This window comes from Miniopterus schreibersii (assembly GCF_964146895.1).
Source record: "Miniopterus schreibersii genome assembly, chromosome: 9".
NCBI classification, from domain to species: Eukaryota; Metazoa; Chordata; class Mammalia; order Chiroptera; family Miniopteridae; genus Miniopterus; species Miniopterus schreibersii.
Window position 1 is genome coordinate 132525 of NC_138118.1, and position 15068 is coordinate 147592.

General features: G+C 53.6%; 2 protein-coding genes across 4 annotated transcripts in view; one reads left to right on the forward strand and one right to left on the reverse strand.

Moving 5' to 3' along the window:
• DYNC2I1 (dynein 2 intermediate chain 1) overlaps positions 1 to 9311 on the reverse strand; it is a 35932-nt gene extending 26621 nt beyond the window's left edge. The window contains exons 1-8 of the mRNA XM_081146933.1: positions 9143 to 9311; positions 7684 to 7737; positions 6657 to 7062; positions 5519 to 5607; positions 3781 to 4089; positions 2820 to 2875; positions 1523 to 1577; positions 958 to 1026 (exon numbers count right to left, since the gene is read on the reverse strand). Of these exons, the coding sequence (XP_081003059.1) occupies positions 958 to 1026; positions 1523 to 1577; positions 2820 to 2875; positions 3781 to 4089; positions 5519 to 5607; positions 6657 to 7062; positions 7684 to 7737; positions 9143 to 9157 (1053 nt within the window). The 5' untranslated portion in view covers positions 9158 to 9311. The remainder of the gene's footprint in view (positions 1 to 957; positions 1027 to 1522; positions 1578 to 2819; positions 2876 to 3780; positions 4090 to 5518; positions 5608 to 6656; positions 7063 to 7683; positions 7738 to 9142) is intronic.
• A 4171-nt stretch (positions 9312 to 13482) lies between these two features.
• The window catches only part of ESYT2 (extended synaptotagmin 2), a 56959-nt gene continuing 55373 nt past the window's right edge, over positions 13483 to 15068 (forward strand). For 2 of the 3 annotated variants that reach the window (XM_081147430.1, XM_081147431.1), the window contains exon 1: positions 13484 to 13873. In XM_081147430.1, coding sequence (XP_081003556.1) covers positions 13562 to 13873 — 312 coding nt within the window. In that variant the 5' untranslated portion in view covers positions 13484 to 13561. Of the gene's footprint in view, positions 13874 to 15068 lie in introns of all 3 variants that reach the window. The other variant, XM_081147432.1, reaches the window with a different exon arrangement.

Here is a 15068-nt window from a genome sequence, read left to right on the forward strand (position 1 = left end):
GGCACGTGGGGAAGGCGTGGCACAGGCGCACGGAGGCACGTGAGGGAGGCGTGGCGCAGGCGCACGGAGGCACGTGGGGAAGGCGTGGCGCAGGCGCACGCACAGGGAGGCACGTGGGAAAGGCGTGGCGCACGCGCAGGGAGGCACGTGGGGAGGGCGTGGCGTAGGCGCGCACAGGCACGTGGGGAGGGCGTGGCGCAGGCGCAGGGAGGCACGTGGGGAAGGCGTGGCGCAGGCGCTAGGAGCGCAGCAGCCACGTGAGGGTGAGGCAGCCGCCGCGAGGGAAGGAGGCTGCCAGGCGCGCGCTCAGGGAAGCGGCCCGACGGGGAGGACCGACGGGGCCTACGAGGACCGTGAACCCAGGAAGTAAGGAAGGCGCGCGCGCAGAAACAGGCCCCCGAGCAGGCCACAGGCGGCGCTCCGGGAGGGGCTGGGTGGGGGGCGCAGGCGGCGGGAGCGCCGCCGCACGGAGCCCAGACTCCCTCCAAGTCATCAACCAGCACCGCCCCGATACGCTTCACCTTCAGAGAGGCTACGTCCGAACATGGAAACACGCCGACGGCCCCGCGAGGGCTCAGAGCCGGCGCAGGCGCCCGCTCGGGGCCCCGAACACGAGTCTGCGCACCGCCGCGCCGCTCCCCGAAACGGGCCGCACCCACAGGCCTGCGCGCCCGTCCTGCGGGGCCCTGCACGTGCACGCGTGACACCTGCACGTATGTGCACGCGTGTACACACACATGCACATGTTTGGATGCACTGCCCTTAACGGGTTAAGTTATAATGTCATTAATTACATCACACTGGTCAGCATTGGTAGACGTATAACAAACTTTTTACAGATAACAGACTTAAACAGATGTGGAATCTTAACAGTAGTAAAGAAAAAGCGCCATAAGTTACTAAAGCTGATTTTAAGAATTATTTTAAGCCAAGAAAAATGGTAATGTTTATACATACTTCAAAATCATCTTCAAAACTGGCTGTATAGTTAACATTTTCTAAGTCCATGTCTTCCTTTTCAGCTTCCTACAGGTAAAAATCAGACACATAACAAAAAAATTCAACCATAAATTTGAACTTTACAAATAGGCTGGGAAATACATGTATTCTGAAATTCATTTGAAGTTGCTGACTTAAAAATGTAAGTATAAAACTAACAACCTACCTTCAAATTCTTTAAGAATTTGCTACCTCATTAGTATGACCAAAAAGAGAAAGCAGTTAATAAACATATCCTTTTCGAAAAACTTCAGTAATTCTGATGGCTAAAGAAAAAAAGTGTCATACAAATAAATTCCAAACTTTAGCACGGCCTCTCCCTATTCTGTGTCCTACCCATGAACACTTCCCTACGTTTGCACGGTCAGGAACACACACACGGCCCGTCTGAATGTCACCTGCTCCAGTTTTTTAATCTAGAATGTCTCTTATGTGCCTCCAGGAATCAGCACTCCAATGAACCATCAGGAAAACGGAGATGCCAACTAACCTGACTGCAGTGAGATCAACGCAAAGGTCGTACCTTCCTTCTCAAGTCCTGATCTCTTCCACTGTTCCTCACTACACCCTCTGCATGCCTAGAAAGAAAATATGACCAAAATTAATTAAACCAAAATTAATTTAAAAAATAAAACATTCTACGTGTCAGCGAAGAATCTTCTCAATATCTGACGAGGTTAAGAACTGCTCTAGGTGGCAAGTTTCTAAAGTGAGCTTTATTAGAACTGTGAATGCTAAAGTCTTCCCAGCGTGTTTATTATTTCACAGTAACCAGAGGAGACACAAGATATCTTCAGATAGAAAAAACTGTTTTAACAAACTTTCCTGTGAATCTACGTCCTTATATGAATTCTAGAAAATTCCTGTAATTATATTAGTCAATCCCAAATGTTATTTTAGGTTTAATAAAATACTTGAATTTCCAAAAGAAAGATTTATCTTAAAATGTTCTATTTTTTAATCATATGCTCTATGTTATTTGGTACCTAAAATTAAGGCTTTCAAATTTTCAAATTGATTTTCAATTTTTGGTATGTACATTCGCCCCAGTTCACTGTGGCATGTGGACCACGAGATGGCTGAGCACAGTCTCCCTGTGCGGTCCATCTGACTGCAGTACAAAGGCTAGGAATGTGCCCCCAGGGTTTAAGTGCTGCCTTTGCTCAAACTTGTAAAAACTCAGGCAAGGCACCTAGCTGCGTTTTCCTAATCTGTGAAAAAGAATTACCAAATACGGTTGCCACAAAGAACAAATTAAAATTTACAGCTTATATACAAAATAAGGTTATACACAAACTCTAATCTGTAATCTTCACAAGACCCACACACAAAAAGGTACCACTTCAGTGAAGAAAAGGCCCAGAGAGAGGCAGACAGGCCATTCCTGCTGGCTGGTGCAACGCCCTCACTCTAGATACTGGCAGGGCCTCACTGCGGCCACAGACCAGGGCTGGGGCATATGTGGCATGTCACATGTTTATCGGATGTGGACCAACAGCACCCTGCAGATGCTCTACCCTCCCAGGCGGGATGGTCCTGCATGGAGGGGCTGTCTTCTAAATGAGTTACTCCCCAAAGTGAGTTCTAATTTCCTAATTTTGTATGAGCAAATATTAAAAAAGGCAAAATAGGACCGATAACTTGTAACCAGTTTCCAAGTTACCTAGTGCACCTGAGATATAATTTGGAGGGCTGAGCAAGTGAAGTTTGTCAATAATTTATTGCCATTTACTGGCTATAATTAGGCCCAATAAGAAAAACTCAGTTTAAAGCATTCTGTGTTATACTTAATAATCAACAGAAGGATGCGCATTCCTTACTGGCCACCAGTCGAGTCTCTCTTTGAACTCCCACCTTGGTTTCTGTGTTCACCATTCTATAAAAGAAAAAAAGTTCCATGACCATTAATCAGTAAATCGTGATCAATTAACCGTAATTAATAACCTGTAAAACAAGCAGAGACTCAAAATTTAACAGCAGCACTAGGCCATGGGTATTTTTAGTCAATTAGATAATTATGTAAGGGGGTGAATAAAGTTAGATATCCTAAAAGAGATGCATTAGCTCAGTAAGAGAAAGTTCTACTTTTCAACTCCACATTCTTTTCGGAAGAGTAGGACTAGATCATTACACTGCTTAAATTTAACTTCAAACATGAAATGTGGCTATTTCATAGATCCATGCACCTGTAGGAAAAAAATTTAAACAATCTTCTCTTACATTAATAAACTTTTTAAAATAAAAAGCATTAGATTGTAGAAATGAACATGCAAAGGTAGGCTGTTTAAAAAGGGAGACATGGGGCCCTGGCCGGTGTTGCTCAGTGGTTAGAGCATCAGCCTGTGGACTAAAGGGTCTCGGGTTCGATTACCAGTTAAGGGCACGTACCTTGGTTGCAGGTTTGATCCCTGGCCCCGGGGAGGCAATCATTTGATGTGTCTTTATCCCCTCGAGGTTTCTCTCTCTCTCTCTCCCTCCCTCTTTCCAAAAATCAATGGAAAAAAACATCCTTGGGTGAGGATTTACTAACTAAATAAAATATCAGCTTCCTCTACGTTAAATTTCAAAACTTTATGATAGATTTCTGAACATGTGTTGAAAGTGCTTTCTGTGTCCTAGGTCAGGAATCTATGTACTGACCACACAACACAGACACGAATCGCGTCTTACAAGGCAATGGCGCTCAACCCACAGGTCTCACCATGGCGACACTCAAGCGTGCCTTCTGCTGCAGGGGTGCCGCTCAGGGCAGCCAAGGGCATGCAGCACCAGACCCCATACCTTGGGCTCCCTTTTCCTGTGCTCTTCTTTCGATGACCTCTCTTTCCTGTCCATGCTACTCTGGTGCCTCTCATCATCAAGGTGAAAGCCTTCTTTATGTCGTTTCTCTTTGTGTCTTTTTTCCCCTTCATTTTTGGAGAGCAAAATGCTTTTTTCCTTTGAATACTTCTCTCTTTTTTCTCTTGTGCTGCTTTTCTCTTGATGCTTCTTTCCTCGATCCGGATCTTTGTGCCTCCTGTGTCTCCTCTCCCCGTCCTCTTTATAAAGCCAATAGTTCAGGGGGTTGTCCTTGCTGTCACCATACTGCAGCTATGAAGGAACACAGTGAAAAGGGCATGAGCACAGAAGACATGCACGCTGTCTTTTGTGCACGTTACAACAAAGGCGAGGAAGGTGGAACCACCATTGCCCTCCCTCCCCATCCTCTGGTCCTCTGTCTTGCTGCAGGGACCTCCCTACACAGGCACTCTGATGATACGCTCGGCAAAGAAAAACCCATAGGACAGCATGACCCTATAGCCCACCGCCCTCACCCTGATGTGGGAACCATGTCCCCATCCCAGCACAGTTCAGGCCTCCTCTAATCCCTCCTTGTTGCACTTGTTACCCTCCCCGCAACTCCTACGCATCCCGAGCTGCACCAGCATGCAGGCTCTCCTGTGACCCCTCTCATCACAGGCTGTCTCTGAGGCAGTTCACGAGCCTGCACCCTACCCACAAGGACACTCCTAAGACAGGGCACTGTGGTTTAGTCATCACTGTACCCCAGACCACTATGGACACTCAGTGGTAACGTGACACCCATCAGAAGTGGTGGCTGCTGGTATGCAGGACAGGTTGTCAGTGCATAGTGTTTGGGCTCAAACTCCCGGCTCTGGGAACATCATCAACATGTCCCTACAGAATCCCAAACTGAACCTCCACTCACACCAATCGGCACTCCCTGGTAGCCTGCTCCACGGTCGAGGGTCCTGACTGCATGGCTCCCCTTGTCTCCATCCCCCATGCTGCTCTCCTCTGGTGGATCCCGGCAGTCCCCATGCCCCCACCCACTCTTCCCAAGAAACACCAACAAGCCCCAGACAAAACTCCTGTTTCATTGACCACACGCCCACCACCAGAGTAAGTTCTATGGAAACTAAAGATTTAAGTGCTAAAAAAATTACAAGGACTCAGAACAAAACACAAGGGACTACTTCTACAATGTTGGTGTGGTGAAGGGGCTCTATACCTCGACTACCTCATAACTTTAAACTTAAAATGTGGAGAATTCCACAAGTGAAATTCAAAGCACACAGAGAGCAGCAACACCAATGGAGAACAGAGTTGACCTTTAAAGTGCCCTTAGATGAAAAAGATTCTGCTAGAAAGCAAACAAATGCAGTAGGCAGGGACCAGCTGTGCCACAGGTATCAGACACCAGAGTGCAGAAGGACACACCTGCCACCAACCTACAAATGCCATCTACGCCCACCCTCCTGAGTCATGCCACCGCCCGGGACACGTATGCTGAGGACACAGGGATGCCCTGATGCCACAAATACCTACAGCCTCTATGCAGGTGAATGGGGACGTCTACATTGACTCTGATCTAGCAAGTACACTTCCAGAAGTGATCATAAGGACATCATTACAATCAAAGGCATAGTTTACCCCCGGATGTCTTCTCAGGCCTTGAAGTCTATGCTAATGATAACGTGCCATCTACCTCGCCGCGTTGGGGGCCTGGGCTCAGTACCTTCCTTTCTCGGTATCTTCTTTCTCTCTCTTCATCTCTTTCAGAGTCCTCATTTCTCCTCTCCTTCTCGTCAGTTCTGACTTTACTTACTACAAAAAGAAAACATACTTTTAACATTCCCAAACTTCAGACATCAGAAAGGCCTCCTAACATCTTGCTGCAGTCTTTATTGTACATACTGCATCACAACCCTACGCATTAACCCATGGAAACACATTCTACTAGAACACATTCTACAGTCTCAAGAACGGAAAGTCCTAGAATCCAGACTAAAATGGAGTAATGGAGATGACAGTGGAAAACGCTACTGAAGCAACCTAGCCAATGTACAACTAACTACTGGAAATTGGGGGCACCAGCCAAACGCACACCTTCAGGGTTTCTGTATCTCTGACAGAGGTGCTCAGGGCAGCACAAGTCGTCCAGAAAAACGGGCCCCATTGGGCAGACATTTCCGTCAAGTGCTCAGCTGCAAGGGAGTCAATGCTACCTCGGCATGAGTGGGGGACCCCACTGCTGAGGGTGCTGCAGAGGCAGGAGGCCCCTGTGAGGAGGGTGCCACCTATGGTCCATTGCTGCCACCCACCCACACCCACCACTTACTCGAGAGGCCATAGGGACCAATAGAGCCACACACAATCACGACACACACAGTTCTGTCCAACAGTGAACACCAGACTTTCACTTTTGAATTGGCACAGACAAAAGTCATTAGGCTTAAAATGAAGAGAATCAACACTTTAAAAGATGAGGACCAGTTTAAATATTCAGATAAATAGCCAAATATTGCTTAAAATAAAACTGACACTTCCAAGGAATTCTTTTACTGAAGAGCATAATTTTCGTTTATCTACAATATGGATTGAGATTGAGATAATTAATCTGGAATATGTTTCAACAGTAAAACTCTAGCAAATGATGAGAAAATAGTTACTCCTTTCATTCACTAAAATGAGTTTTAAAATAGAGAAAAGGAAACCACCTTGCAAAATGCACAGTTCAGGGTGGACACAACCAAATACAAAGCCGAGAGGTCTGAAAACCGGGGGAGACAAGGACATGGCGAGTGAGCACTTCAGAGGAGTTCGCCCCACATGACAGGCCGTGGAATGGGGACTACACAGCTCAGGACACGCACCTGACCTCATCCTGCGCTCAGGCAGGGCATGGTGCGGGGCTGCAGGCTTGGGCTCCTCCCTCCGCACGTGGTGCTCTCTGTCATGTTCTCGGTCCCTCTCCCGGTCTTTGCCCCGGCTCTGGTGCTTCTCTGAGTCATGCTCTCGGGCCTTGTTCCTCAGCTTCTCTCTGTCCGGGTCCCGGGAGTCCCTTCTCCTCTCCCGTGGCTTCTCCTTGTCTCTGTCCCCATGAGGATGATCCCTGGAGCTGTGGCCATCTCTGTCCACCACCCTCTCTCTGCGCTTGGTGTCTCGGTCTGGGCCCCTGGGCTTCTGCTCCTTGGACTCTGGGATGTCTGTTTCTGAGTCCTTGTGTAGCTTCTTCTCCTTCTGTTTCTTGTCTTCCCTGGGGGTACCTGACTGTGCAGCCTAGAGCAAGAGAAAGGAAGGAGTTTCTGACAAAACAGGTATGCTCAGTGAAGGGCCTTAAAAACACAGGATGCCACTGTGTGTGTGTGTCGCCCACCCCCACCCCCCCGGCCACATAGGTGGAGTCACACTTAGCATTTCTATGACTGAAGACCAGCGCCCACGTATGAGGCACATTTGCATTTGCTGCCAAGTCAAATCTGAAACACCACACAGGTTAGAAAAAAAAAGAACAGGATACTGAAGTGTCAGTCTCTGAGACACGGCCCACCCAGGTCCCACCCAAAGAACAAGGACCTTCCTTATAAACTTCTCAGGGGGTCTCCATTGCAACCCCCAAGCCTCCCTCCACACACAGGCACACGCACACAACGCACAGACCACACACCTACACCCACAGCCTGGGCTCTCAACCACAACAGACACTGGACAGAGCTGGTGAGATACAGGCTGGGCTAGGAAATGCTTTCCCACCACAGACCCAGAGCTGCTAACCACATGGCTTTACCTCTGAGTCAAAAACACCCCTGAAATGAGCCACATGGAAGCAAAGTAGTACAAGGCTGAAAACCAGGAAAAACTGTCCCATTGGACCCAGCTCAAATCTCTTAAATACATTACCAAAAGGTGTTTTCTGAGGTCATCTGCTTTCCATGTATCGTCTTTGGTTCTTCTCTAAACAGAAAAGTATAAAGTTAGAACTTTTCAAGTTTAACCAATTTTGCAAGCTCTAGCAAGCTCCTTTTCATTAGACCATTTTAGTCAACAAGTAGTCCTTAATATGCAAGAATTTACTGTCTATATACCAGTATAAAAGGTAATAGAAATACAGATTTTTAAAAAGTATTCGCTAGTCTAAAATTAACTATAAATTATTACAGAATGTGTTCCTTTGGCTACTTCATAATGTAAATGTCCATGTTGCTTCAAGGCTCAGGCTAAGTGTAGGTAACATGAAGTCCTCACCTTTTCCATGTCACTCTGTGGCCTGTCAGCCCCAGTCCCCTGACACTCAAAAAATTTAATTAAGCCAGTGCTTCATTCATAAATACGAAAGGTCGGTGAGGCATTTGAGAAAAACCAACATAAGAAAGAGAAAAATCTGCTTGGCCACTGGCTCAGTTGGTTGGAGCATCCTCCTGGGCACCAAAAGGTTTTGGGTTCAATTCCCAGTCAGGGCACATACCTAGATTGCAGGTTTGATCCGTGGTCCGGCATGGCAACCAAACACTGATGTTTTCTCTCTCCCTTCCCCCCCAAATCCATAAAAGCATATCCTGGGGTGAGGATATTTTTGTAAGAAAAAGAGACAGAGAAGAATCAAGATAAACAAATAGAAAAAAATGACCCAAGAAAATAAACAAAAGTTTTTATAGTATTTAAAAAAAAAAAAAAAAGGCATAAAAGATCCTCAGGGCGATTTTTAAAATATTATAAGCACATGTTAAAACTTACGCTACAAAAAGGAGCAATACGAGAACAAGAACTGGCAATACTAAACAAAGTCAAACACGCGAGCAGATGAAGCTAAGGATGACGCAGGAGCTCTCCCGGGACAGACAGACGTACGCGGGCAGAGAGGCGGGCTGAAGCCGGCGCCTGCGTCCGCCCGAGGCCGGTCCGGGCTGCACCGAGCAAGGGCGGGCGCGGGCAGCTCGCACACACTCGAGTTTTCCTTTTCAAAGCGACGATCAACCACCATCCAAAGTGGACGACGCCCCGTGGGCCCGACAGCACTGCTCGGGTCTGCAGCGACCGCTGCTCCGGTGACCGAATCGCGCGTTCGGGTTGAAAGCCAGCCTAACAAGCCGCGGACACTACGCCGCTGGGGACTGGGAAGCGGGAGCGAGAGGGACACAGGAAGAGGCCGCAGTCCGCGGGAGAGCGGCGCGGGGCAGGGGCGGCGAAGCGCGCCCGGACCTGCCCGCCCGAGTCCCAGACTCAGTGGTAACGCGAGTCCGGCCGGCCCGGGGCCGCCGGGTGACTGGACACGGAGGGGACTGGACCAATTAACCGCGTTCCGCAGCTTCCCAGAGATTCCGCCGCGCACCCGGGACCACGCGCGGCCGTGGGCACCCACCTTCCTGGGCTCCATCCCGGCTCGCAGGCGCGGCCGCGGCGCAGAGGCCCGCGGCCTGGGATCCTCCGCGGGGAGCGTCACCGACTCCTAGCAACCAGCGGGCGCGAGCAACCCGGAGCCCAGCGGCCGTTGGCCCGGCATGCCCCGCGGCCTCTCCTAGTGCGTCTGCGCGTTCCCGACTCCTAGCAACCGGAGGCGCGAGCAGCCGAGAGCCGAGCTACCGCTGGCCCGGCATGCCCCGCGGCCTCCCCTGGCGCGCCCGCGTGTCCCCGACTCCTAGCAACCGGCAGGCAGGAGCGGCGGAGGGCCGAGCGATCGCTGGCTTGGGACTTCCCTGGGCCCCAAAGGAAGGGGCGCTGAAGGAGGCTGGCGAAGTCGGGGGTCCCCGCGTGTGGGGTGGCCGGCGGTGCAGCACTCGGTGCGTGAACGGAGCTGGATTGGCCCCGCTGTGGGGCCGGCAGGAGCAGACCTAAAGAGAAAAAGGAGGCATGGCAGCCGGGTAACTGGCTCCACTTAGCCTGGTGGCACCTGGCTGGGCAGAGGCCCCCACCTGGCTCTTGGAAAGGTGGGGTGACCAGGCGGTGAAACAGTGTCAGACCGCGCAGATTTTCCCTCGGTGATTGGAAAGGGCTTTTCATCTGTATAAGACTTTGCACTTTACAGATCATTTCCCCGTTTGTGTTGTTTGATAAAACACACCTGTTGGAATGGAGGTATCCATGCACTTGAAAAAGCAGTCGTTGAAAGGACTGTTCTGGCCACCATGGCCAGAAGAATATACCTAAGGAACAAACAGTAAAGGTAGAACAAGATCTCTACTGTATAGGACAAGCCCGACAAGCTAGCCCAATAATTACCCCCCCCCCCCAGCCCAGTTCCCATAGAAAGATCAAACCAGTCACACTCCAGCCAAGCATAACCCCATTACTCATTATAAAACATCGTGTTTAAATCATTCCTTTTGTGTTGCTAAAGGTCCCCCCTTGTTTCCTGTACCAAAAGCTGACAGCCTGACAAATTATTGGAAACCCCTTTACTGCATTGCCTTTGTGGTTACTGAGCATAGAGTAAGAGAAGAACTGAGGGTCGGGGCTGCAGTTCGGCTCTTACATGGGTGAGATGCCACAACTGTAGCTGGTGGCCAGCTAATAAAGGCTCCAAAATTCAAACACAAACTCTAGTGGTCATCTGTTGCAGGTCACCCCAGAACAAGGATGACTTTTCATGTGACACGGGATGAGTGCGACCCCACGGCAGTTGAGCATCGACCTATGATCCAGGAGATCCTGGTTCAATTCCCACTCAGGGCACACGCCCGGGTTGCTGCTCGCCCCTCAGGAGGCAGCCGATCAATGACTCTCATTATTGATGTTTCTCTCTCCCTCTCCTTTCCTCTTTCTGAAGTCAATAAAGACATATCTTTTTTTAAAAAAAGGAGAACAGAGCTGAATCATGAAGACAAATGTTCTGCGTCTCAGGTGTATTTTATCATGTGCAGGATGGATCGGTGCAAGTCCCATTCCAGTGAGGCACCACTAACTTACACTCAGCTGTTTCCAAACACTGTTTTGCATTTTAGTATGCAAATGATGCTTAGAAAAGATTACACTCAAAGTTTTCACACACAGAAAGTGTAAATTCTTAAATCATGTTTTAAGCAATGCATCAGTCTGTTCTTTTGATACAAAATTTATTTTCCAGACAGTGTACTTTTGAGTCACATACTATTATGAACCAGTTTACAGTTTTATGGTTCCATCTATGTGTTCCAGATACAAAGGCCATTTACTCAGCTCCTTACCTTAAAGAAATTAACATCCAGAAAACCTTTTTTATTTAATTATACTCCGGTTTTGAACATATTACTCCTACCTTTTTCATTTCCACTCATCAGCACTTAGGAAGAACATAAAAGTTAGGAAAGGTTCCCTGGCTGGTGTGGTTAGAGTGTCGGTCTGCACACTAAAGGGTTGCAGGTTGGATTCTGGTCAAGGGCACATACCTGGGTTGCATATCCAATCCCTTGCCCCAGTCTGGGTGCGTGCAGGAGGCAACCAATCGATATTTCTCACATCAATATTTCTCTCCCCCCCCCATTCCCTTCCGTTCTCTCTAAAAATCAATGGGAAAAATATCCTCAGGTGAGGATTAACTAAAAAATAAAATAAAATAAAATAAAAAAATAAAATAAAATACTAGTGAGAACCTAAGAACTGAACGGGGCCTGTTATTAGACTCGGTGCAGAGATGTGCTCTACCATGCTGGTATGACCAAATACAGGGAAATGGGCTCACAAAGGCAGCTGAGGCTGGGAGGCTGATTGAGGTACCACACAGACATGTCTCTTTACTGTATTTTACATCCCTAGGCCTCCAGGTCAAATACTTTTATCTCGGACATGCAGGATTTCTTACGTGGTTTGTGTTCACACAAGTCTTTACAAGACGTGATTTTGCAGCTCTTTAGAGGAAAGGCTCATGCTCCTTCCTGTGTTTACAAGGCAATTACTTTGCACGTCATAACTTAGTCATGAGTGGAGGCTGGCATTTGAGCATTAAGCTGTTGCATAGGAAGAGGGTTGAGACTCACCATTTTATATATAGCAGTGAGAAAAAGTAGGTTTACAATTGTTTATATGGAAAATGATACAATAATTGATAAATAATACAAGAACAAACTCTGTCTTGTGTACTTACGAGGGTAAACCTACTATTGCCCACCCCTGTATTTACAGCTTACATAATGTAATTTGGTGAAGAGCAAAAAAGGGAAAACCACTTCCTTTGAGATTTAGTGCCCTCCACCGAAGTTGAGTGTTTTAGACCCTAGAGCAAGGTTTTTGAGAGATATGTATGTGTCTCCATAGCAACACACACATGCATACATTATTACCTACAGACTCACAGATGAGGGCAAGACAGGTGTGTTTGTTCATTCCGCACCTGCCTTGCCAGGCACTGTGCCAGCCTGATGATATGCTGATAAAACCAGTAAATGTGGTTCTTGCCCTCAAGGAACTTAAAGCCTAGTGGAATTACTAACGAGACTGGCAAAGCCACCAGCGCATGCCCCTGCTTCGCCCACCCCAAAGTCCGTGTTAGTAAGTCTGAGTCCTCCAGTCTAACAGGGCAGATTGCAGCTTAGTCATTTTTTAAATCCTCGCCTGAGGGTATTTTTTTTCCCTTTGATTTTTAGAGAGTGGGAGGGAGGGAAGAGGGGGCAGAGAGACACACACATTGATTGGTTGCCCCCTGCAACCGAGGTATTGCCCTTGACCAGGACTGGAACCCGTGACCCTCCCGCCCAGGGCTGACGCCCAGCCCCTGAGCGCGGCGGCCGCGCTGCAGCTCCATCCCGCGCCCGCGGTCCTCTCCCTCCCGCCCAGCAACGGGGGCTGCGGGGACCCGCTCTGTCCTGGAGACGCCAGGCTCAGCCCCGCGGCTGCGTGGGACCCGCCGGCCCAGGGCCCGCTCGGCCGCGTGGGGCGGGCTGAGCAGCGGGCCCGCCCCGTGCGCGTTCGGCTAATGTTTCCTCGGGAGGCACCGGCGGTGCCCACGGGCGCTAACGAGCGCTTGCCGGCTGCGTCTCCCGGGAAACGAAGCGGTCAGGCCGCGTGCTCACATCACCAGCGAGGTCCGCGCCGGGCGTGTCCGCGGGGCTCGGCCGGGACGCGAGCACCGTCGGGGAGGCGAGCGGCGTCCTGCCGGCGTCGCCCCCGCCCCCCAGCGGGAAGGGACCCCCCGGGCCCGCTTCACGCCGGGGAGCTGCGCCTCCCGCCCGCTCCCGGCGCCGCCCGTCCACCGCTCGGGGGCGTGTTTGCCCGGTAACGTGTTCAAAGTTTGAAACCGCGGCTTCCCCACCCCCGCAGGCGTAAGGAACACGCGGGAGCGCGCACCTCGCGTTCGTTCCGCACCCGCCCTCCGGGAGCGGATCCACCCGTCGCCCCGACGCCCCTAGGAAAGCGACAGAGGCGTCCCCAAGCCCTGCGGCCAGGACCGAACACGCCGCCGCCACCCGGCCCGCCCACCGGCATCACGGCCCGCGGGCCGGCGCCCTGGGACCCGTTCTCCCTGCGGTCCCACGCTAGGCCCCGCCCAGTCCCGGAGGCAGGCCCACCCCCCCGCGACGTCGGAGCAGCCCAGCCCCCCCGCCCGGCGCCCGTACATGCTCGGAACCCTGGGCCGCGCCCTCCCGCCCCGCGAAGGACGTCCACGCCAGCCCCGCCCCCAGCTCCGCCGCGCCCCGCCCTCCCAGGCCCCGCCCCGGGGCCCGCCCTGCGCGCTGACGTCACGCGCCGCCCGCGGGCGGAAGCGCGGGCGGGCGGCCGGGGCAGCGCAGTCCCCGCGGAGGGGCGCTGGCGCGGGCTGAGCCTCCTCGGCCGGGACCGGACGCGCTCCCTGCGCGGCTCGCGGCTGGCGATGAGCGACGCGGGGGCCGCGGGCCCGGGGGCCGGCGCTGCGCGCGCCGAGCCGGCGGGCGCGGCGCTGAGCGTGGACGTGGTGGGGCTGCTGGCGCAGCTGGCCCGCAGCTTCGCGCTGCTGCTGCCGGTGTACGCGCTCGGCTACCTGGGCCTGAGCTTCAGCTGGGTGGTGCTGGCGCTCGCGCTGCTCGCCTGGTGCCGCCGCAGCCGCGGCCTCAAGGCCACCCGGCTGTGCCGCGCGCTGGCGCTGCTGGAGGACGAGGAGCGCGCCGTGCGCCTGGGGGTGCGCGCCTGCGACCTGCCTGCCTGGGTGAGTGCGGGCGGCCCCCGAGCCCCGACCCCGACCCCTGCCCCGGACCCCGACCCCGCTCCCCCTCGCCCCGCCCCTGTTCCCGCCGGGCTCGGAGGTGCGCGCCTGCCACCTGGGGGCCAGGCGAGTGCGGGACGCGGGCCCCGCCCGGGCCCCAGATCTGGACGCGCTCACCTGCTGGGTCCAGTGCGCGCCCCGCCCTCCCTGCTACCTGTGCGGGTCGGGAGTCACGCGGCGGTGTCCTGACCCCGCCGGCCTCCCTGACCCCCACCGGCCTCCCTGAGCCTCCCTGTCCCCCGCCAGCCTCCCTGACCCCCGCTGGCCTCCCGGAGCCTCCCTGTCCCCCCAGCCTCCCTGAGCCCCGCCGGCCTCCCTGACCCCCCAGCCTCCCTGTTCCCCCAGCCTCCCTGAGCCCCGCCGGCCTCCCTGTCCCCCCAGCCTCCCTGAGCCCCGCCGGCCTCCCTGACCCCCCAGCCTCCCTGTCCCCCCAGCCTCCCTGAGCCCCGCCGGCCTCCCTGACCCCCCAGCCTCCCTGTCCCCCCAGCCTCCCTGAGCCCCGCCGGCCTCCCTGTCCCCCCAGCCTCCCTGTCCCCCCAGCCTCCCTGAGCCCCGCCGGCCTCCCTGTCCCCCCAGCCTCCCTGTCCCCCCAGCCTCCCTGAGCCCCGCCGGCCTCCCTGACCCCCCAGCCTCAATGTCCCCCCAGCCTCCCTGAGCCCCGCCGGCCTCCCTGTCCCCCCAGCCTCCCTGTCCCCCCAGCCTCCCTGAGCCCCGCCGGCCTCCCTGACCCCCCAGCCTCAATGTCCCCCCAGCCTCCCTGAGCCCCGCCGGCCTCCCTGTCCCCCCAGCCTCCCTGGCCCCGCCTGGCTGGGGCGCCGCGGGTCCGAGCCCGCGTCCTCGCCTGTGTCGCGCGGCCCCCGTGGCCCCGCTGTCGCGTCCCCGGGACCTCGGCCGCTGCCCCGGGCGAGGGGGAAGGAGGCGCCAGGTGGCCGGGAGGGCAAGTGGCCGCCCGGGCCCACCCCACCCCGTCGCGGGCCTGGGAGCCGCGGGAGGAAAGGGAGTGGCCCCGGCGGCGGGAGAAGCGGTCCCCCCCCCCCCCCCCGAGGCGCAGTTCTCGTTTCTGACGCCGTGAGGAGCAGGGGCCCCAGAGCCCCGGCCGTTACGACGGTAGGAAGTTTCGTTCTGGGGCGGCGGCCGC